Source organism: Gymnoscopelus microlampas (assembly GCF_963454915.1).
Source record: "Gymnoscopelus microlampas genome assembly, chromosome: 10".
NCBI classification, from domain to species: Eukaryota; Metazoa; Chordata; class Actinopteri; order Myctophiformes; family Myctophidae; genus Gymnoscopelus; species Gymnoscopelus microlampas.
Genome location: NC_139947.1, coordinates 49,199,179 through 49,223,361, shown reverse-complemented (window position 1 = coordinate 49,223,361; position 24,183 = coordinate 49,199,179). Strand labels below are relative to the sequence as shown.

Here is a 24,183-nt window from a genome sequence, read left to right as displayed (position 1 = left end):
TTTATTTCATTGTATTGTATTGTGTTGTATGTTTATCGATTGTTAGAATAGGCCAGTCTTGATTAGAATTGCCCAAGACGTGCTGCTGAGGCGTGTGTTATACCAAAAGAGGTTTCTGACCAGAGAATTGTGTCTATTCTTACCAGAATAAACTGTCAACAAAGAAGGGGCCTGGAACTTATTCGTCCACACAACACAACACAGGTCAACCGTTACACCAACATATAAATGGACCCCCTGGAACCCCCTCTCAAAGACCCCTAGGGGTCCCCAGACCCCATTTTGAGAACCACTGTGCTAAATTATTCAATTATTCAAAAGGATTGGGAACCAAATGGACCCTTTACAGGTCTGTCAGTGTACAAAAGGAACCAAATGGACCCTTTATGGAGGGCTCCACGGCTTAATGATGGATACCATTTACTGGTATCCATTAACACGCTTGAGAACCACTGGCCTACCTTATAATCCCAGAACAGGGACATTCTGTTTCAGCTTCACTCAGCTGAGCTGCTCAGATGGTCATGACGAGGGTCCGGTTTTAACCACTTACAGTAATGGCTAATGGGTCCCCCAGTGGGTCTACACTTGGTCCACTCTTTTTTTCCCCGACTACACCGAATCTCTTCGCCGGAAACAGCCAAGCCACGAGCTCACCATGCGTATTGTGAGCTTGTAGATCTGATCTACTATTTCCGCTGAGTGTTCCCCCAACAATACTGATGCTGTAGGGTTCATGTGGTTAATATGTTCCTAACCTAACCTTATTATGTTCTATTGCAAAAGGCTCCAGGGTTTATATTAAGTTTACCTGACTCCTCTTAAAATTTAATACAAACCCCAAAATCTAAAAATAAACTCATATTTATTGCATGTCCTACAGGCATTAAAGCACAACAACATGTGACACTGAACGTTTTTGTTGGGCCAAGTCCAAATCTGCAGTGGCGTGCACAGACATTTTGAGGGGCAGGTGCTCAAGTAAATTATACTTTTTTTTGTTTACTTGGTCTGCTCATTTTTCCCTCTACACCTATACCTCTTTGCCAAAAATAGCGAGGCGTTGTGGGCTTGTAGATCGGCTATTTTTGGCTAAAGTTCTCCTCAGAAAAGGGATGCTAGGTTTCGAGTGGTTATGGTAAAAAGAAAAATCATATCACATAAAGATTTAGCGGACCCCCTGTAGTAACTCTGAGGACCCCTAGGGGTCCCGGACCCCCTGTTGAAGATCCCTGCTGTGCCCTTTTTTCAAAAGGGCACTTCTGGTCAAGAGGGCAAAGGGCAGGTGCTCTAGCACCACCTAGAGTCTATCTGTGCATGTCCTTGCAAATCTGTGATTATTTGTGAAACAGCGTAAAAGGAGCCCCCGCACGTGTAGCTCTGCGTTTCTTAAACCATAATTATGATGTTTCAGTATTATCATTCTAAACCATGTTCTACATACAGCCAACCAGTTGAAGAAATTGCAGATTGAGCCTTTAACCTTTGCTTTGATGGAATTTCCCAGACCATTAGTGTTTTATGGAAGATGCTTGTGAACATGTATTCTATTGCTAGTTTGACCCATTCCAATACTCTTATTATATGTTTGTTTTACCAATTTTCAATCATTTTACTTCTGTACTCCACTACACCTCAAAGGCAAATATTGTACTTTTACTCCACTACAATCATTTGAAAACTTTACTTATAGTTACTTTGTAGATTTAGATTATTATAACAAAACCACTTCAGACGTCACCTATATATACTTTGGCAATTTGAAAATATTTTTCAAAGGATTTTTATAAATTGTAAACATTTGAAAACTTGTGAAACGGGAGCTTCTGCACAATGAGTACTTTAACTTTTTAACTTTTGGTACTTTAAGTATATTTCGATGCCAATACTTTTGTACTTTTACTCAGGTAAAATTGTAATACTAGTAACAGACTATTTCTACAATAGGTTATAGATACGTAAGTAAACATGTGAGTAGTTCTTCCATCACTGTCTGGCACACAAATAAAATATCTGAATTGCACTAAAGGGTGTGACAGGACTGTCACCATAAAAGTACTGATGGTTAGAGACCAAAGTCTGCCCCACTTTATAAACACTTATAAAAAAGATATAATAAAAAGACTGAAATGGACTGAGAAGTTGAATCCATGAGTCCATGAGCTCATGGCAGGTTTACTTGCATTCAGTTGTTAGAATGCCATTATGCATTAACCTAATAAGACCGGGAACACATCTGTGCCATTGTAAGATTCCTTTAGCTATTCAAAAATAGCAGATCTACAAGCTCATAGCGCGGCATCGAGTGCAGCGCTATGAGCTTGTAGATCTGCACATTTTTTTTGTGAAAAAAAAAAAGTTTGGGCAAATCTTTACAAATGTCTTCTAAATCCTAACAGTTTTCTGAAAAAAATACGTATGTTGTTATATCAGTGGTTCTCAAACGTTTTCATGTCAAGGACCCCAAAAATGATGTATGTATTTGGCCCGCCGACCCCCATCAAAATATGTTGTTCCAGGGACCCCCAAGAAGAAAAGATTTGAGTTAAAAAATGTTGTTTACAAAAATAGATGAATTCAAAGATTTGCTCAAATGTTCTAGATTTTTCAAAAATATCATATCTACAAGCTTGTAGATATATGCTATTTTTGAACAGCCCAGCGTATGCAGTAATGGTTATATCTAAATGACACAGATGCGTTCCCGGATTGAATGGGTTAAGACCTGAGGCTTAAGGTTCTAATGCGTTTTAATGAGGCAGTTTAGCATCAACTATCCACAGAGTCATGGTGGAGACTAATGAAGCAGGTGATCTATACCTATCCAGTAGAATGTGCTCACACACTAACATGACAATAGACTGGGAACAGAGACAGTGTTCCGCGGGTGAAACTCTATCCTCCTCTCCTTTCCTTTCCTCCCCTGCGTCTCCTCCTAACCTTCATCTCTAGAGGATGAAGTCAGTCGGTTCCACGTGAGCCAAGGCAAGGCCACACTCACTGCCATTTTCCTGGGCTTAGAGCCTGCACCCAGCTGGCACGATGCCACCCTTCCTTATTCCCCCTCCCCCTCCCCCTCCCTCCTCCACCCACAAACACACATAAACACACACTCTCACCATAGCAGCGTGTAGTTCATTCACACTCTGTGGGGGAAGCAGTTTGTCTGCCTCGGAATGCAAAGTGTATTCATTACTTGAAACCCAGCAACCCTATTCTGGGGGCTAACGTTCGAAGAAGATATAGCCGATCTACAAGCTCACTAGAGCGATGCGTTTTGAGCTTGTGCACTCTCCTGCTGTTACATTTGTATTGACCTGTTTCTATCCTTTTTCTCCTGCTCTTACTCTTACTGATTCACGTATTCATTTCAACGTGTTACTGTACCTCTGAAAATCATTCTCATTGCTAACGGTGAATGCCTGTCTGTCCGCCTCTTAGCTGGCTGGCATTCTCCGCATCACTGGGTTACTGTAATATTCCATAACACTACGGCTACTTTATGATACCTGTCAAACTGCAAATAAGTGATGGAGGACACAGACAGACAGACAGACAGACAGATAATTTCACCCAATTCTTTACACCTTTAAACCTGTCACGTGACAATAAAAGTTGATTCTGATTCTGCAGATCAGCTCTTTTTGGCAAAGATATTTAGTGTAAAGCAAAAACAGGCAGGTGCTCGCTGATATAGAGCCCTTGGGAATCTGGTCAAGGTTTAAGGTCAAAGTGCAAAGGTCAAAGTGCATCACAGGATTAATTCCATCAGGTCAGGATAAGGAGGCATACGTTATTTGTCTTAGATGTCAATGTTGTGTCAACAGGAACGATTAAGTCATTTAGCAGACACTGGTGTTGTCCAAAGAATACTTACAAAGTGCAAGATGGCAGTCGAAACCTAGTCAACATAATGACAAGGCAAATGGCTGAGCAAACAGAGTGCAAAGAAAACAATTAAAGTGCCGCAAAGTTAACTAGGATACCGGGTCAACACCAAACCTGTCCATCTGTCCAAACAACATGTTATCTAAATAACATTCTTAGCATTTGTGGTCAAGCAAGCAGTATAATGTCTATCTAAATAACATGTGAACTTTACTCTACCAACAGTCAGTCATGTTTTCTTCCATTTTTGTCAATCTCTTTCATTTCATACTATCTGTCACATTCCTAGATTGTGTATGGCAATGGTGGACCCTTACAGGTCTGTAACTCTGAGAGTGTACACATGGAAACAAATGGACCCTTACGGGTCTGTAACTCTGTGAGTGTACAAATGGAACCAAATGGACCCTTGCAGGTCTGTGATTGATTGATTGATTGATGTACTTTATTTAGTAAGACATGATAAAAACAGTACATGGAAGTACAGATTCACAATACAAGGTCTACTAAACTGGAAGGCTCATAAAGCACTAAGCTTGTTTAAAATGAGATCCGCACGCACACAAATCATGATGATTTGATGATTTTGTAACTCTGAGTGTACAAATGGAACGAAATGGACCCTTACGGATCTGTAACTCTGAGTGTACAAATGGAACCAAATGGACCCTTAAACAGGTCTATAACTCTGAGAGTGTACAAATGGAACCAAATGGACCATTATACAGGTCTATACCTCTGTGCGTACAAATGGAACCAAATTGATACACTCTCAAAGTTAAATAAACACTGATGATTTTACAGTGCTGTCCCAGAGATTGAAAAATTACATCAAATGGGTGTCAGTGGCATAATGCACATACCTTGACATGAATTGATTGATTGATTGAATTCTTTATTAGTCAGAAATGTAAACAGCACAAGGTACAGTCAGACATGCAATGGGTCTGGTCTACAAGATACGCCACAACATTGGGATCCCCCTGTACCTGTCAAAATACTTCAAAAACGTAAATGAAGTCCACGATCACAACACCAGAGGCAGCTCCACGGATCATGTTCAACCCATAATTGGCACAGCAAAGGGAATGAACTCGTTCTCATGCTATACAACAAAAATGTGGAATGCCCTACCAAAAGGAGTAAAAGAGTGTAAAACCCTACTCACTTTCAAAACTGCCCTAAAGAAACACCTTCAGGAGGCTGCAATTCGAAAATGGCCCCTGTCTACAGTAAGTCTTAACCTAACCTTTTTCATACCAGTAACCTGTAAGCTGATCGTATGACGTTCTGTATAGTAGTGTATATCTGTCTGTCTCTTATATGTCATCATGATTTGTGTGCGTGGGAACTCATTTTAAACAAGCTTAGTGCTTTTATGAGTTATCCAGTTTAGTAGACCTTGTATTGTGAATTGTACTTCCATGTACTGTTTCTCATATCTTACTAAATAAAGTACATCAATCAATCAATCACATTAAGGCTAAAAAGGATAAAACAAAAAAATCCTGGGGACTTGTTTCCATTGTGGTCCTATGTATTCAATTCATCAACATAGCATAAAGAAATAACACAATAATACATGTCATCAACAAATACAAAAACACTATAATGTATGTACAAAGGAGAAAGAGGGGAACGTCGGCAGTGAATGACACCTCCTTTCTAAGGGAAACTGTGGTCTCCTGACAGATGGGTTTTCAGCCTATAGTTTTGAAAGAATCCAGTGATTTACATGGTTTAATGGATGGTGTCAGGGCATTCCACGTTTTGGTGGCAGAGTAGTAGAATGAGAACGTTCCCATGTTTGAGAACCACTGGCCCTATAGTAGTATATAGTACGGCACAGCTGAGATCAAGGGACTAAAATAACTCATTTATCTCAGGGGATTATGACTAATAGCATTAAAGTTGGCCTACTACCGAGCGTGCTGCATGGGGAGATGTGCAGGGGTTCGGACACTGGGGACACACGCCAGCCATGGGAAGAGCTGGGACGTGGAGAGGGCTTGAGAAAAGGTCCTTTGCTGCGACCGAGAAACGTCAATCTGTTTCAATGAATCAATGTGGGAGGTAATCAGTGTGTGGGCGGGGCACTCACTTCACTCGTTGAAAATTGGATCATTGGGAATTGGAATATACCGGCGACGTACACCATGGAGGAGATAATGAAAGTGGTGTGCACGTTGTTTTATTATCAATGTCAGGGGAAATAATAGATGTTCTTTTAAGATTTTAAGATTTATTTGGCTATTCAAAAATAGCAGATATACAAGCTCATAGCGCGGCACCGAGTGCCGCGCTATGAGCAAATCTTTGAATATATATATTTTTAAGTGAACATTTGTAACTCAAATCTGGGCTTCTGGGGGTCCCTGGAACAAAATATTTTGAGATGGGGGTCTGCGGCCAAATACATATAAGTTTGAGGGTCCTTGACATGAAAAAGTTTGAGAACCACTGATACAGCAACATAGGTTTTTTCAAAAAACTGAATCGGCCTCAGGCCTCAGTCGGTTAAATACAGTAGTAAAAATAATAATAGCTATAATAGATAGTTTCATGCGACACCGTTGTGCGATGAAGAATAAAAGTTAAAGTGATCAATCAGGCTAATTGAGTTAGTCGCATATATAAAATATCAGTTAGATTTCTTTTTTTAAAGTAATTGATAGAATAATCACTAACAGACTAATCAATAACTCCAGGCCTATAGCTGCACACAATTTAAGATTATGAAGTCGAACGATGGCAATCCTATTTCTGTGCCTGAAGACTGATGTGAAAATCAAAGGAAACACAGTTCAAACTCAAGCAGACTTAACCTGTTAATCTGCTAATCAAAAGGGTTTAACCCTAGCTGTGCCGTTCTCTCTCACAAAGCCATACAAGGTTTCTCGGTTCTGTAAATGTTTTCTCTCGATTCAGTTCGCTGCTCAGAAGCCTGTACGGAAGTAGCCTACTGAGATGGGAGGAAAATTAACAAAAGGAGTATTATTTATGAAACATGAAAGCGTTATTCTGTGTTTCCACCCATTGTTGTAACAAAGAGAGTGTGTTACTGTGCGTGTCACTGTTATCTCTTAATTAAAATGTCTGACAGAGGGGGTTTAGTGAGGAAACATTTCTGGGTTCCTTCCCACACATTTTTACCAATGAATTTTCAAAACCTTCCCACAACTTGTCCAAAGTATTTTACCCTATTTCCAGGCCTATAGCAATAATAATGATGCAATAATGAGGCTCTTAATACTCCATATGCCCCAAGACAGACTCGAGTGGAGGCGTCACGTGACAAAAAGAACAGATCTACAAGCTATCAATGTATCACGGTGCAAACTAGATTGTTGTAGATCGATTATTTTTGTCACATGACGTCCTGTATACGTTAGGCCAGGGGTCTTCAACAGGGGGTCCGGGACCCCTAGGGGGTCCTCAGAGTTACTACAGGGGGTCTGCCAAATCTTTGTGTGATATGATTTTTCTTTTTACCTTAACCACTTGAACCCTAGCATCCCTTCTCTGAGGAGAACTTTAGCCAAAAATAGCCGATCTACAAGCTCACAACTCCTCGCAGCGCGAGGAGTTGTGAGCTAGTGTTTCTGTGTGTGTGTGTGTGTGTGTGTGTGTGTGTGTGTGTGTGTGTGTGTGTGTGTGTGTGTGTGTGTGTGTGTGTGTGTGTGTGGCCAACGCAACTTGTGTGTGTGTGCGTGCGCACGCGCCACGCACCACCCAAGTGCAAAGCACTCCTAAAATGCAGTGTTTGCGATATGAGCCGGGTGTCATCCATCCAGCCCATCTTCCTCTTTGTGACCAGATTACTATAATCTGCAGCATCAGAGTGGTGGTGACACCCAGCTGAGTTGACACCCTGAGATGACAGTTAAAAGAACCCCTATGAGTCACCACTCAGACGCGGGCCGGGTGCCCATCTGTCTGCCTGTCTGGAAAAGACCACAGAGTTCTATATGTGTTTTAGAGTCACGAGCGCGAGCGTGTGTATATATGCTAAATATAGTAGATATACTGTATATATCAGGGTTCACGGTTTCTGTAACCACATGAGTCCCTTACTATTCTGGGTCAAACATTCGGCCAAAATAGCCGAGCTTGTAGGTCGGCTATTTTCCTAGAAGAGATTTGGTGTAGAGGGATAAAAGCAACGGACCTAGTTACGGAGCCCTGGGGGACCCCGGTCAACTAAAGCAGTGGTTCCCAAACTTTTTAGCTTGCGCCGCGTTGTGAGCTTGTAGATCTGCTATTTTCACTACTTCTTAAACGTTGTTTTTAAATGTAATGAAAATTATTTGATTTTCTGATTTGATTTATGAAATACTTTTGAAAAATGTTGGAATAGTTTTTTTTATTGATGAAAGGTTGTTTGTAAATGTATTGTAAATGTAGGAAACGAAAAAAGGGGATATTTACTAACGACAAAAATAGGTCCCGACCCACTGTTTGGAAAACTGTGATTTAGGACTTCTTCTAATTTACATGATACTAGTTTAAACATGTTGCTTTTCTCAGGCTTTTTTGTGCTTTATTTTTTATTCCATCTTCCTAACTTCCTTAATTCTCTTTTACTCCTTGAACTGCAAATGTAAAGCCTGCATAAGTGAGTCTCACCGCACTTTTACCTGTAATTGTGTTGTGACAATAAAGTTGATTGATTGATTATGATTGATAGATAGACTGATTGATTGATTAATTGATTGATTGATTGAAGCGGGGAAGCACTTGAGCTCTATGTACTTTGCTGTACGCCGAATATCAGAAATAGCCGATCAACAAGCTCACAATGCAATGTGACACATCATTGCGAGCGTGTCGATCCGCTATTTCTGAAAATGTTGAGATTGTTTTGGACAATATTTGAACATTTTTGAAAAATGTTGCCTGTAATGATTATGACCAAACCAGGGGTGACAGGTTTAAAGAAGTTAATAGTACCCAAGGGTAAAAATGTGTTGTGCAGGCAGGAGAGGCTATATAAATTGTATATAAAGACCGACAGACAGACAGACATAGACAGACAGACAGACAGACAGACAGACAGGTACCATAATGCATGAGGTTTGAGCAGTGTTGATTTCTTTGTCGGCTAACCTTTTTAGCTGACAAAAACGTAATAAAAACCAAATAAAAAATAAGCTATGACGACTTAAACTAAGACTAAATATATTGACAATTTCGTCAACAAATAAAAACATGACTAAAATGTTGGGCAGGGACTAGTGGAAACGAGATCCAATAGAACTAAGACAAGTCATTTTATGGTTGGTTGCGCTCCGGTGTTGCGCTCTGAAAATAACAGATCTACAAGCTCACAACGTGTCGGCTATTTTCAGCATGCAACCAAGTGTAGAATCAGCCATTACGACGCCATCGAGGCACCGCCAAAATACATTATAGTCGACTAAATCAACTGTAGATTTAGTCGACTATAATCTTATGATATTTTAGTCGACTAAAACTAGACAAAAACTATAACATTTCAGGTGACTAAAATATGACTAAAACTAAATGGAATTGTATTCAAAAGACTAATGACTAAAACTAAATCAAAATTTGCTGTCAAAATCAACACTGGGTTTGAGGAGGAGAACTGGACTAAATACTACAACTAATTGACTCCACACGCCCTGGCCTTCAGAATCATCCAGACTATCCATATACTGCAGATAGGGTTCCATAGCATGTTAATGCAGGCATCTGGCAGATACATTCCACTTAGTCATTATAGGACAAGGATTGATCCTGGAGGGAGGGAGCTCTGCAAAATGAAACCCAACACTGGACCCCGGAATAACTGCTCCTTCCTCCCAATCTACACATGGTGTGTGTGTGTGTGTGTGTGTGTGTGTGTGTGTGTGTGTGTGTGTGTGTGTGTGTGTGTGTGTGTGTGTGTGTGTGTGTGTGTGTGTGTGTGTGTGTGGGCTTGAGCTGCACTTCTCCCATCATCACACTATGGACGCTATTCATTTGAGGAATAAACCCTCTTTTATTAAGCATGGAATTCATATGTGAATGTCAGCCCCATACACAGACGGACAAAAGCCCCGATTTATACTTCGCTGCAAGAAGTACTCAGATATTATTTTACTTAAGTAAAAGTAGCAATACCACAATATAAAAATACTCGGTTACAAGTAAAAGGCCTGTGTTCAAAATGTTACTTGAGTAGAAGTACAAAAGTACTGGCATCAAAATATACTTAAAGTACCAAAAGTCAAAGTACTGATGTTTGAAAATAGCCTATGTATAAAATAGGGCTAAAAGTGGTTAATGTATGTTTTATAATAAAGTCATTTATACCTGCAAAGTAACTGGTAAGTAAAGTTTTCAAATAATTGCAGTGGAGTAAAAGTACAATATTTGACTCTGAGATGTAGTAAAGTAGAAGAAAAGTATTGCAAATTGGAAATACTCTAGTAAAGTAAAAAGCTACTTAAAATTGTACTAAAGTACAGTACGTAAGTGTATGTAGCCTACTTAGTTACTTTCCACCACTGCCTACTAGCTCACGACGCAAGACATCCGCGATGCCTTATGAGCTTGTGGGTCGGCTATTTGCGGCATGCGAAACTGTCACGCGTCATGAAGTCAAACTTTCTTTTCTGTTTTTAGCCCAATGGGTGGTCGCTCCGCTCGCTCCGTAAAGACTAATAGCTCTGAATAGGCTCTATGCACAGTCACCATATTGGAAAGAAATTGGGCCTCTTCCTTACTTCCTTCACAGGTGTTACCAATGATACCAATGAAGGCTCTATTCCATTCTGGTCTAAACAGAGTCAGGGTGTTGATATTGTGCATGTTGGCTCACTGGAAACACTCTGCTACACCAGTAGGTCTCAAAGTGTGGTCCAGGGACCACTAATGGTTCCTTGAGGGGGTTCCAAATGGCCTCTTACGGGTGTGTAACTCTGAGAGTGTACAAATGGAACCAAATGGACCCGGTTCCATTTGTACACTCTCAGAGTTATGGGGGTCCTTGAAATCAAAATGTTTGAGAACCACTGTGCGGCGGAACTCTGTGGAACAGAGCCTTCATTAGTATCATTGGTAACACCTGTTAAGTAGGGGTGTGCCGATACACTAATTTCACGAAACGATACGATACGATATTGGGCTCACAACTTCGATACGATTTCGATACGATATGATACGCACTTTTTTTATTATGAAAATATATGGGGGAGAAAAAAAGCAAATGCAAACAAATAATTCTGTTTATGCATTATTCAGACATGCAAACTTGTAGCTTTTCAGCTACAATAGCCGTTTTGAATCCAAATAGGGCAATAGTGTGACATCTGACCCGAAAAAAACAACAACATGTTGTCACCCTTTTCACCTCGGGGCTGTTTGCAGCTTTTTTTTTCAAAACGATACATATCGTCACGAAAACGTATCGCGATATATCGCGGGACGATATATCGGCACACCCCTACTGTTAAGGAAGTAAGGAAGGGGCCCAATTTCTTTACAATATGGCTGCTGTGTTCTATCTTCTCACTGACACTGTACTGGACACTGTCTTTGCTCTTGGTCTTTTGGGTTGTCTGCTTTTTTTTGGGGTTCTTGGTCTTGCCTTTTTGGGAAGTCTGTATTAATGCATTTTCTTTAAAAATCTATCTAATATAGCATAGCGACTGTGTGTTCTTTCTGTCTGTGGTTGTCTAGGCACTAAAGACATAATCTCCCCGATTTTGGGCCCCTCTCACTGCCAGCATTGGGTTTCATGAGTTCCGGGAGGGGGGCATAAGACCAGGATAGCACCATCTCTGTGTATTTATCCATCTAAGGCAGTGGAGAGCAGATACAGATGCCATTACACAGCACACGTGTGTAATATATAACATGTGTAATAATATTAGCCAATGACTTGGATTATATTAGGTAAAGATGTGTGTGTGTGGAGTCGCCTCAGAGACGAGTCTTGAGTCCATTTTGGGCTCTGTTTGTGCGTAACGCCGGATGGTGGTTCCAGGGTGGGTGGGTGTGACCTGACCGTGAAGATATGAGGAAGAAATGGAGGTAGTGAGGGAGAAAAAAAAGAAGCTATAGTATGAAAGAATTTATGGGTGTCAATACAATGTCTACAGCAGGGGTCTTCAACGTTTTCAGCCCAAGGACCCCCTAGCTGAGAGAGAGATGAAGCAGGGACCCCCCCCTCTATATCGTATACAATTGTGTTTCAGATTCAACTTTTTTTGTTTACGTGGTCTGCTCTTTTTTTCCCTCTACACCTATACCTCTTTGCCAAAAATAGCCGATCTACAAGCTCACAACGCCTCGCAGCGCGAGGCGTTGTGAGCTTGTAGATCTGCTATTTTTGGATAAAGTTCTCCTCAGAAAAAGGGATGCTAGAGGTCAAGTGGTTAAGGTAAAAAAAAGAAATCATATCACACAGATTTGGCGGACCCCCTGTAGTAACTCTGAGGACCCCCTAGGGGTCCCGGACCCCCTGTTGAAGACCCCTGGTCTACTGTCTAAACTTGTTTAGACCATAGACTATGATGGTGACCCATAGCGCGCGCGCGCACACACACACACACACACACACACACACACACACACACACACACACACACACACACACACACACACACACACACACACACACACACACACACACACACACACACACACACACACGTAATACAACTTTAAACTACACTATACAATAAATCCTGTCAAACCCCTTTTTTGGTCATTTATAGGTGAACATTTTAAAAGAAAGATTTAAACACTTGTTTCCGCCAACATTTCCAAAGAAATCTAAAAATATTTGTTTTGCAGATCTACAAGATCACAACACATCGCATCATCCTACGACAAATTGTATGGTGGTTTAAAAATGACAAACAAATGACAATTACTTTTGTAGATCCCCATGAATGAATTCTATAGCAGTGATTTGTGTAGATGTATAGCCTACCACACAGGCAGACATACGATCCCCACTTGACCTCCGTGAAAGGAAGGAGCGCCTCACATGCCCGTCACCCACCGACACACAAACACAACCTTTTAGCTGCACATCTGGATCTAGACGCAGCTGGAACTCTAGCGCCGCTGCCCCCTGCTGTCTCTACGGGGTGACGACACGCAAAAGGGAAGCGTCATAACTCTTGAGAGCATACAAATGGGTCCATTTGGTTCCATTTGTACACTCTTAAGTGTTACAGACCTATAAGGGTCCATTTGGAACCCCCCGGAATCGTTCAAAAATAGCAGATATACAAGCTCATAGCGCGGCACAGAGTGCCGCGCTATGAGCTTGTAGATCTGCTATTTTTTTTAAAATTGTGATTTGTGCAAATATTTGAATATATATTTTTTAAAGCGAACATTTGTTCGCTTTAGACACTCAGAAGTAGAGATTTGAGTTACAATGTTCGCTTTAACAAAAAGATATACTCATAGATTTGCAGAACTCTTCACAATTTTTCAAAAATTGCAGATCCACAAACTCATAGTGCGCCATAGCTGCTATTTTTGAACAGCCAAAGAAATCTAAAAAATGACAGAGAGGTGTTCCCGGATCGAATGGGCTAAACAAGGGCGCCGTTAAGGAATCGGACCGCTAAGAGGGAATCACAGATGAATGGAAGAATGGTTCAAATCCTAGAAGATCCAACCCTATAGCCGGCACTACAGAAATCATTTCTATCAGGCCATACATGACGTCATAAGTCCTGCCCGGAGTCAATCTCCCTTTATGTAATATAATGACCACAATGAATCGGGTCTATTTTGATCTTTGCCGCTCTGCACAACAACGATTACCCTTTTCTTTTGAAATGATTCAGTCCCCCTGCCCCTCTCTCCTCCAGCACATGTTGTCCCTCATCCTTCCTTTTTTCATGTCCCCTCTCTACCCTACCATACCTCTATTTTTATCTGCCTCTTTTCAGCCTGGGGTTGTGTTGTGTACAACTCAACTGGAGTGCATGATGAAAGATGACTCACATCTTCATTAACACACACATGGCTGCACACACACACACACGCACACGCACACACACACACACACACACACACACACACACACACACACACACACACACACACACACACACACACACGCAGGCAGGCACAAATGAAGGACAACAACACGCATGTCATGCACACATACACACATACAAACACAGATGGGACAAACTACGGCCATAACCACTGTCACCCTATAGCAGTGGTGAGTTCTAGTTTTTTCTGGAGGGTATACGATAATTACTCGTGAGTATAGAGTACAGAAGTCCTGACGTCACTCGTTCATCCCCTGGGTCGTAAAGTCATTTCTCTATGGAGAATAACATTGGGTCAACGTCTCATATAAGAATTGTGGTCCAAAAATAAACAAACTGTCACTGCGATATTGTCAGGGAGGTGGTTCTGTATCGTTTGATAGTCAGTTACTCATATTTGATACAGTCTGTTTCTGGCAAAAAAAATACTAATTCGGCGGAAATAACATTAACGTTTTCTCACCGTCAGTTGATGCTTCATATCCATAAGAGTCAAACCGCCGGGGTCATTTGTTTATTTTTGGAACACAGTTCTTATTTGACGCGATATTAAACACGTCTATGGGAATTCAGAACGGGGGGGGGGGGAAACGTGACCCAGGTAGGATGCGTAAATTACGTCAGACTTCGGTGCTCTATACGCTAGCGCGTTTTCAATGGATGAAAGGGTTAGTAGACGGTATACGTTTTTTTCCCCAAAAAAATCTGCACGGTAACGACCTATACAGCGTAACATGGTAGAACACACCACTGCCCTATAGCATGTGGACTGGCTATTTTAGCAAGTTGTTGTATGCCTAAAGTACGTACTGTACTGTAGGGCTTAATGTGCCTTTTGTGAGTTTGGGGCTTTAGAATATACACACACATTAACTCTCACAGACATGACTCGGCAGGCTTGTATTTTTAGACTCACTGCTCTCAGTCTAATAATCAACCTTAAAGTGTGTTGAAAGAGATAGAGGTCCCACTGCCATGTACAGTATGAGCGCATTGGCTCTCCTACACTCCTTAAGACCCCGTGTGCATGTTGACAGTCCGTGACATGGTGACAGTCACACTAGCCCAGAGCACTGAGGGCAGATAACTGCAATCCCTGCTGCTATAAACAGACTGCACGCTGACACAGCCAAATAATAAAATGCATATAGATATATACTGTGTGTATGTTCTACAGAGACAGCATGACCTACTATGGTTGGCCTGGCCTTACTATTTTAATGTAGGCAGGCCTCTGCTGGGGAATCACAAAGCACAAGAGCAGATGGTTATCCTATTTTAGAGGGCTTTCTTAACAGTATGGTCTAGTCTAGTGAACTGCATCTTAGGGCATTGGTTCTCAAAGTGGGGTCCGGGGACCCCCAGGGGTACTTGAGGCGGTTCCAGGGCGTCCCCAGCTAAATGATGGATAGGAACCAAATGGACCCTTATGGTTCTGTAACTCTGAGAGTGTACAAATGGAACCAAATGGACCCTAACGGGTCCATTTGGTTCCATTTGTACACTCTCAGAGTTAAATTAGCATTGATTTTACAATATGAATTGGGGTCCCAGAGATAGAAATGCCATTAAATGGGGGTCCGTAGCCTAATGCATGTCAAACTGGGGGGGTCCTTGAAATTAAAATGGTTGAGAATCACTGCTAGAGCCGTAAAAAATCTTCTCTTATGTGGGTCCCTGGCTTATCTTTTGAAATGGGGGTCCGCGGGCTAATAAGTGTCAATTTGGGGGTCCTTGACATGAAAAAGTTTGAGAACCACTGTCTTAGGACACGGTCACACCGCACTTTTATGTTTACCTCTGGGGCGTAATCTGCCAATGCTTTGTCAATGCAAATGCGTGGATTCATGGCCTTGCGCATTTTTTCCCAGAATCCACGCATTTGCATTGACAAAGCATTGGCAGATTACGCCCCAGAGGTAAACATAAAAGTGCGGTGGGGCCGTGCCCTTAAAGGGGAATTTTGGACCACGGCTTTCTTACATTTTCTATGATGTTATGATATCCTAGGATGAATGGTACAGTAGAAAAATGTCACAACTCCATCCCGGGTCCACCACAGCTAAAAACGCGCGCCAATAGGCCTTGCGCTAGATCGCATATTTTGATAGCTTTTTTGTGTGTTGTGTGTTTTTTGGTGAGATCTGACCTTCATAGTGACAGAACACTATGCAACGTGATTGTCTTGAATGCGCCACCACCGGAAGTTTCGCTAGACGAGATTTAAATCTCGTCTAGCGAGACTTCCAGTGGGGCGCATTCAAGACAATCGCTGTGGCGGACCCGTGATGGAGTTATGAAATGTTTCTACTGTACCATTCATCCTAGGATATCATAACATCATAGAAAAGGTAAGAAACCCCTGGTCCAAAATTCCCCTTTAACAAACACTACTTTTACCTTTTGTCTTTTTTTTTTTGCCTCACGGCAGCACGTTTATCTGCATATGATGCGACTGTTCTAAACATCATACATACAGCACTACATATGCTCGTTGCTGTCAGGCAGAAACCTTGATTATTGTATCAGTTTCTATCCTGTGTTTTTCTTTTCTCTCCTGCTCTTCCCCCATCTCTATCCTCCTCTTCCCTTATTCTCACGAATAATCCCAAAACTATGGAGCGCAAACACAACAAAACAAAAGCCCACATCCTGTAAACTAGTGTTGATTTTGACAGCACATTTTGATTCAGTTTTAGTCTTTTGTATCAAATTCAATTTAGTTTCAGTCATATTTTAGTCATCTGAAATGTTTTACTGTTAGTCTAATTTTAGTTGACTAAATATCATAAGATTATAGTCAACTAAATCTACATTTGATTTAATCGACTAAATTGTATTTTAGCGGTGCCTTGATGGCGTCGTAATGGCTGATTTTACACTTGGTTGCATGCTGAAAATAGCCGATCTACAAGCTCACAACGCATCGCAGCGCGACGCGTTGTGAGCTTGTAGATTTGCTATTTTCAGAGCGCAGCACCCGAGCACAAACAAGCATAAAATGACTTGTCTTTTAGTTCTACTGGATCTCTTCTCCACTAGTCCCTCACTAACATTTTAGTCTAGTTTTTATTTGTTGATGAAATTGACAATATATTTAGTCTTAGTTTTAGTCATCATAGCTTAGTTTTTATTTAGTTTTCGTCAGTGAAAAAAGGTAGTCGACCAACATTTTTCGTCATAGTTTTAGTCGACGAAATCAACACTGCTGTAAACCTGTGATGTGACAATAAACAAGATTCAGATGCACAGTAATGACTGATTTAATGCTTTGGTGGAGTTAGTTCATATAGGACTGAAATGATGGCTTTATGAACAGACACAGTCCACTTATATGAAAAGCCTACCATTTTATGATACAAAATCATTACAAATACTTTACTGTTTATAATTAAAAAAATACTTTTGTATAGATATTTTATGAGATCAAGATGCAAAAAAGACAGACAATTGAGGTATTCAGCATTATAACACGAAGTAATCCCTGATCAGCAGTGGTGGAAAGTAACCAAGTTCATTTACTCAAGTACTCGAATTTTGAGATACATTTATTTTACTTGAGTATTTCCATGTTGTGATGCTCCACTACATCTCAGAAACAAACAATTGTATTGTTTTGACCCCAATACAAGAATTTGAACACTTTAATAGTTAGGCTACTATTTACTTTGTAGATTTAGATTATTATTACAAAATATACATTAACTAGTGAGCTTGTAGATCTGTTATTTAGAAAGAAAAAAATAAAAGTTTGACACATTTTGTACAAAAAACAATGTTGTACTTTTACTTTGGTACTGTAAGTATACAGTAAATTGACTTTTGTACTTGAACTCAAGGCACATTTTGAATACAGGACTTCTCTTGTAACAGAGCATTTTTTAAATTGTGGTATTGCTACTTTTTACTTAAATAAAACAAATCCTCAACTGCTGATCAGCACCAGTGTGTTTACCTCATGCGTCTTCACTTTTTATGGACATCTTAGTCTTTGTGTGACGTGTTGATGAGCTTTCTTTCTTAATCTTCTTCTTTTTAACCGTCTTCCCTGCTTCCTCCTCCTGCTTCACAGACACACCTTCCTCTTTCATCTTCTGGAACTTCTTGAGGTCTGCACAGAACAGCACCTGAGACCAGAACAAAAACAAACTTCATAGACAGACCTGAAGCAATTATTACATAATTGCTTGATCAAAATAATTAGATAATCACTAGTATTTTTGCATAGAGTTGCATCAAGAGTTGTTTCTATTAATCTGTTTCAAAATAATAAAAAAAATAGTGGAAATAGCAGATATCGCTGCTGTCCGGCAGAAACCTCTTATCTCCATAATTATTTTATTTTTTTGTGTTTTTTCGTAAATTATTATTAAATGATTAATCACAATTATTTGTATGACAATTAATCGTCAACAAAAATGCCATGATCGTCATGACAACCCTATAACAGATGACAAACAGTAGAAGGATGTGATGGAACGTGCAACACGCCACATGTTGACACAAAACACTCACCGAGTGCGCCCAACCAGCGTAAGGACCCCACAGCTGTCTGAAGAAATCGCCTGTGTAGGAATACATTGGGTACTGTGTGAACCTTAAAACAAGATGTCTTCCCTGTGGGGCTCTGACATCATGTGGGCAGGCTATGACATCAGTAGTATGACATCAGTCATCTCTATATTTGGGCAAATTTCCAGCCCAATCCAACCTCCATTGACTTCCAGTATAAATGAAAAGGTGCTGTAAGTTATATTTGTTTGTTAAAATAAGTGTTAAATAGCTCTGTATTCTGATAGTAATCATTGCTATAGAGTCAGTAACAGGGATCTACCCGTCTATCGGCACAGAGTGCCACGCTATGAGCTTGTATTTTTAGGGGCGCTAGCCGCTCTATACCTTTAGGTATAGAGCGGTAGCCCTCTATACCTGGCTTTTGCGTCAACGTTCTGATTGGTCAGACACGTCAACAAAGTGATTGGTCAAGCTTCACGTGACACGTGGCCATAAACACATTATAAACACTTATTGATGACAAAATGTATCAAAGGCGCCGCTACCTTCACACAGGTGTGATTTTTTTTTAAATTGTGAGAATTTGTGCAAATCTTTAAATATATATGTTTTAAAGCGAACATTTGTAAAATATGTTGTTCCAGGGACCCCCCAGAAGCAAAGATTTGAGTTACAAATGTTCACTTAAAAAAAATAATATATATATTCAAAGATTTGCACACATTTTCATGATTTAAAAACTAAATAGCAGATCTACAAGCTCATAGTGCGGCACTCTGTGCTATTTTTGAATAGCCAAAGAATTCTAAAATGACAGAGCTGCGTCACCGGATTGAATGGGTCATAATGTGATGATGGTGACAGCCCTATAATAATACCCCACTCTGAGAAGCACTGCTATAAAATGAAACGTTAAGACTCTTCTCTCAAACATAATAATGAATACATGTAAATGTCATCTAACCGATCTCTCTGTGGACTCTGTCGGTGAGGCTCTTCTGTCCGCTGCCAGCAGCACAGCTGTAGTCTCGCTTGGCGATCTGCCAGACGTGCGTGTCCACGGGCACGGCGTCCGCCTTGTCTAAGGACATCAGACACACACAGTCCGCCACCTGCAGGACACACACACACACACACACACACACACACACACACACACACACACACACACACACACACACACACACACACACACACACACACACACACACACACACACACACAAACAGACACAAATCTTTTTATTCCTCTTATTTGAGTGTTAATTTGGTTGTGTATGACTGCAGTCTGAATCAGTTCATTATTAGTGCACAGTGTTATGATTATGTCTGGATAGAGTGTCCTGGTTCCTGGTAGAGAATGTAAACATTAGGCTGGGCTGAGGCGGATAAGGGGCCGGCCACCTGCACCATGTTTACTGTTCAGACAAAATACTGCGTCAGGGCCGTCTGGTTACATTTGTATCCGTGGGGAGAGAACCCATTCAATACGGTAACGCATCCGTGTCATTTTAAGATTTCTTTGGGCTATTCAAATTTTTTTTTTTTTTTTTAATCATGAAAATGTTTTCAAATCTTTTAATATATTTTAACATACATTTTTTAACTCAAATCTTTGGGTCCCTGTAACAAAATATTTTCAGATGGGGGTCAGCGGACAAATACAGATAATGTTGGGGGTCCTTGACATGAAAGAACCACTGATAAATAGCAACATGTTTTTTCAAAAAAACACTTTTAGGATTTAGAAGACATTTGTAGAATCCCCCAGAAGCAATAAGATTTGAGTTACAAATGTTCGACTAAATCAACTGCAGATTTAGTCAACTAAAATGTTATGATATTTAGTCGACTAAAACTAGACAAAAACTAAAACATTTCAGATGATGAAAATATAAATGGAATTTTATTCAAAAGACTATGACTAAAACGAAATCAAAGATTTTTTGTCAAAATCAACACTGTGATGGCGACAGCCCTCATTGTACCTTGATGCCTACACCAGGCAGGGTGCGTAGAGCGTCGCGGGCCTGCAGATATGGGACCTCACGTAGGTTCTGGAGCCACTGAGCTCCTCCGTGGACCTCCAGGATCTTCTGGGCGCTCTGCTGCAGGAACCGAGCCCTGTAGCCGAACCCCAGATCCCTCAAACGAGCCTCCACACTGCTGTCTGACAATGACAAAAAAACAGCAACAATAGAGTCATGACAATAACTTCTCAGTCATACAGAATTGATCATCATTAAAGGTGCAATCCAGAACTTGTTACAATGAATAAAAGGTTGTTTTAACCGATCAAAGCTGAATAACGAAAAGGAAAACAAAACAAAAGGCACTCTTGTGGAAACATTTAAAGGCATTGTAGGGAGTTCAGACATAATCAAAGAAAAAAACTGTTGTCAAACACCGCCCCTCCAGCAGTTCTTTTCCCCGACCACCAGGGGGTGACGCAGGGGGGACTTTTTAAATGAGTCATGCCCAAAATAGGTTGCCTTATGCGGATACAATTCGATTTTTTAAAAGTAAATTATGTGCCTCAAAAAAGAAGTTTGAGAGCGTTTTAAAACCGAAAGTAAAAAGTTGATACGGGCACGGACGCGCACGGACACGCACATGCGTGCGTTAATTTACGACCCGGACATAAACAACATGAACATAAACAGAAGGGAAAAGACGGATTTCAGACAGAGGACTGTGTTTCAATGAAGGAAAACACCCCAGCATCATTATATAGTGGCTGATAGAGGGGAGACAATGCAAAAAATATATATATACATATTTTTTAAATTTAGGCTTAATGTTCCCTACAATGCCTTTAAGCTTTTATTAAATTGGCTAATGCAAATAAACCAAAACACACCTACGTGTTGCGGAAAACAGCCTTCATGGCGCAATAATGATAACTTATTATTACTTAAGTTGCTGATAAATGCCTTGATGTCATATTCGACCATAGGCCTAATATATCCCATTTACCCCAAGCCCAAAGTTGCGTATAATAAGCAGACATGGCAACACTGATTAGAATATATACCTGCGAGTGAATGGAGGGAGGGGAAGTCATAGTAGCCGGTTTGATCCAGTGTGGCCAGTGGAGCGCCCAGAGACTGGCACAGCCTCTCCACCATGCCCTGGATACGAGATATGTGGTTGTTGGACGTGCAGATGAAGGAGAAGAGGCATTCCGTGGGCTCCTGGCGCAGCATTCGCACACCTAGCAAAAAGGAACACACACCATGTCACATCATTAGATCATTTTGATGCCAATACTTTTGTACTTTTACTCAAGTAACATTTTGAACACAGGCCTTTTACTTGTAACAGAGTACTTCTACATTGTGGTATTGATACTTTTACTCAAGTAAAAAATGTCAGTACTTTTTCCACCACTGGTGCAAATACAATAACAATCACACACACACACTGACCAGTGAAAATGTTGGCTATCCGCTTGAAGTGGGAATCTGCCGTTCCCCATTCCCCGTACAGATCCCCCAGCTTCACGTCCAGCTGGAAGTAATCCCTCAGCATGGCTCCTTCATCAAGGACAGGAGGAACACCTGCTGCTTCTCCATCTTCTTCCTCCTCCTTCACTCTTCTTAACTTCTTCTCGGACCTGATTGGCCCTCGCAGTGAATCTGTAGCCTTCTTCCTCTTCCTGCCAGCCCCCCCCTCCTCTTCCTCTGTGTGTTGGTTCTTATAGGAGTGGTACCACAGGGTGTCCTCTGTCTGTGTCAGGGTCCACACGCGTCCTCCCATCACCCCGGTCCAGTGGCCGTCTGCAGTCTCTCTCCAGCTGTTTGGCAGCGGGAAAACAATGTGTTAGTGCCGGTGGTGGTGTAGGCCAAAATGTACAAATACTTTGTTACAAGTGTCATTACTGTGTCATTTTTATATTTGAGCTGAAAAGCATTATTTTACACTTTGGGCTATTCAAAAATAGCAGATCTACAAGCTCAGATCTGAGCTGTGCATATATGGCAGATATATACAGAGCTTGTATATCTGCTATTTTTGAAAAATCGTGAAAATGTGAGCACATCTTTGAATATATATATATTTTTAAAGCGAACATTTTTAACTCAAATCTTTGAAGAGTTACTGTAGAAGTGTCCTTGAGCAAGACGCTGAACCCCTAATTGCTCGCGATGAGCAGGTTGGTGCCTTGCATGGTTTTCTCCTCCATGGGTGAATGTAAAGCACAATCTATGTAAAGCTATTTGGGGAGGGTCGTTGATTTTTTTTTCCAGTCAGATGGAGGGTCATGGTATTTTAGATCAGGGCATATGTATTTTCTCCAGGGGTACTGTAGGAGCCATTTGAGCCATATCTATGATTGTGTCTTAATTGATGACATCACCACAGGGTGCGGTCAAGGCCAAGGTTGCCTAGGTACTTAAAAAGGTCTGTAATCACCGTCAGGTGTTGCCAGTGGCAGAGTCAAACAGCTTTTGACTGTGTTTGATAGAGCTGGTGGTCTGTATCCTCTGTGTTTGTTTATATATATATTGATTTATTGTATGCGTGTGTAAGTGATTGGCACGACAAGGCTACAGATAATAAAACATTGTTTATGAATTCCATGGACTTTTGGACCTTCAGTATTTGAGCACACGTCAGAACTTCCTCGGCAATCAGTATAGTGCCAGAAGTACAGGACTTTTGATACTACACTTAAATAGCACCTCAAGTATAGGACTTGGGCGCTACAGTCTCCATGGAAATGCTTGGACTCTTTTCCTGTCCCCTTTTAAACCTCCATGCTCTCCTTCAATGTTCTCTGTTTATAACTTTGTATGTTATTGTGTGGTGTTGTATATTTTTTGTGTAACATTGTTGTTTATTCTTGTATATTTTGTTATATGCTGTGCAGCTCTTTTTAAATGTGCTTTATGCTGGTGATGATAATTGTAAAGCTACATTAGGTCAGGTGTTGCATACCGGAAGGTCTGTCCACAGCCCAGAGTCAGGTCCAGTCTGAGTTCTGACCTGGCACAGCACAGAGAACCCCACGCCTTGGTACCTGCAGCCAGTGATGGAACAATTAAGCAGCATACTCACATTTGATTTGCTAAGTAAAAGTAGCAATAATACCACAATATAAACATTACTAAGTAGCCTAAATGTTATTAAAGTATTGGCATCAATATATATATATAGGCCTGCTTACAGTACAAGCAGAGTAACTGGTAACTCAAGTTTTCAAATACATGTAATGGAGCACAAAGTACAATATTTGCCTCTGAGATGTAGTGGAGTATTTAGTTTTGTTTTTGATTGATTGATTGAATACTTTACAAAGAGGTATAGGTGTGTAGAGGGGACAGAAAGAGCAGATCAAGGGAACTTAAAAAAAAAAAATCTGAAACACAATTTTATACAATATAGAGGGGGTCCCTGATTCATCTCTCTCTCAGCTAGGGGGTCCTTGGGCTGAAAACGTTGAAGACCCCTGGTATAACTGAGTAATATACTTGGTTAATTATTAGTACTCTCTCCATCACTGACCTGCAGACAACAGAGCATGTCTGGCCATGCTTGTGATGATGAGGAGATGAAGTCACTTTAGTGTTTAGATAATACCCTAAACTCACTTCTGCATTCGTATTCATTCATTCATTGCCTGATTTACCAGCTTTATTCAATCATACACCATCTATAACTACGTTTATAAACACTAGCTATACATACACACCTACCCTTCTGTTTATTTATATGCTGTATAAATGATGGACTTAAAAAACATTCAC

General features: G+C 40.7%; 1 protein-coding gene across 2 annotated transcripts; it reads right to left on the bottom strand.

The window, feature by feature from the left end:
- Positions 1–17,279: 17,279 nt before the first annotated feature.
- On the bottom strand, positions 17,280–24,069 carry ogg1 (8-oxoguanine DNA glycosylase). Of its 2 annotated transcripts, XM_084068321.1 has the most exons (8): positions 23,942–24,069; positions 23,375–23,456; positions 21,862–22,229; positions 21,468–21,647; positions 20,422–20,603; positions 19,399–19,546; positions 18,435–18,484; positions 17,280–18,046 (listed from the first exon to the last, which is right to left on the bottom strand). In XM_084068321.1, exons 1-8 carry the CDS (start codon positions 23,967–23,969, stop codon positions 17,876–17,878), a joined length of 1,209 nt encoding a protein of 402 aa, XP_083924447.1. In that variant the 5' UTR covers positions 23,970–24,069; the 3' UTR covers positions 17,280–17,875. The 2 variants fall into 2 exon arrangements, with proteins under 2 accessions (XP_083924447.1, XP_083924448.1); XM_084068322.1 differs by lacking the exon at positions 18,435–18,484.
- Positions 24,070–24,183: the final 114 nt, after the last annotated feature.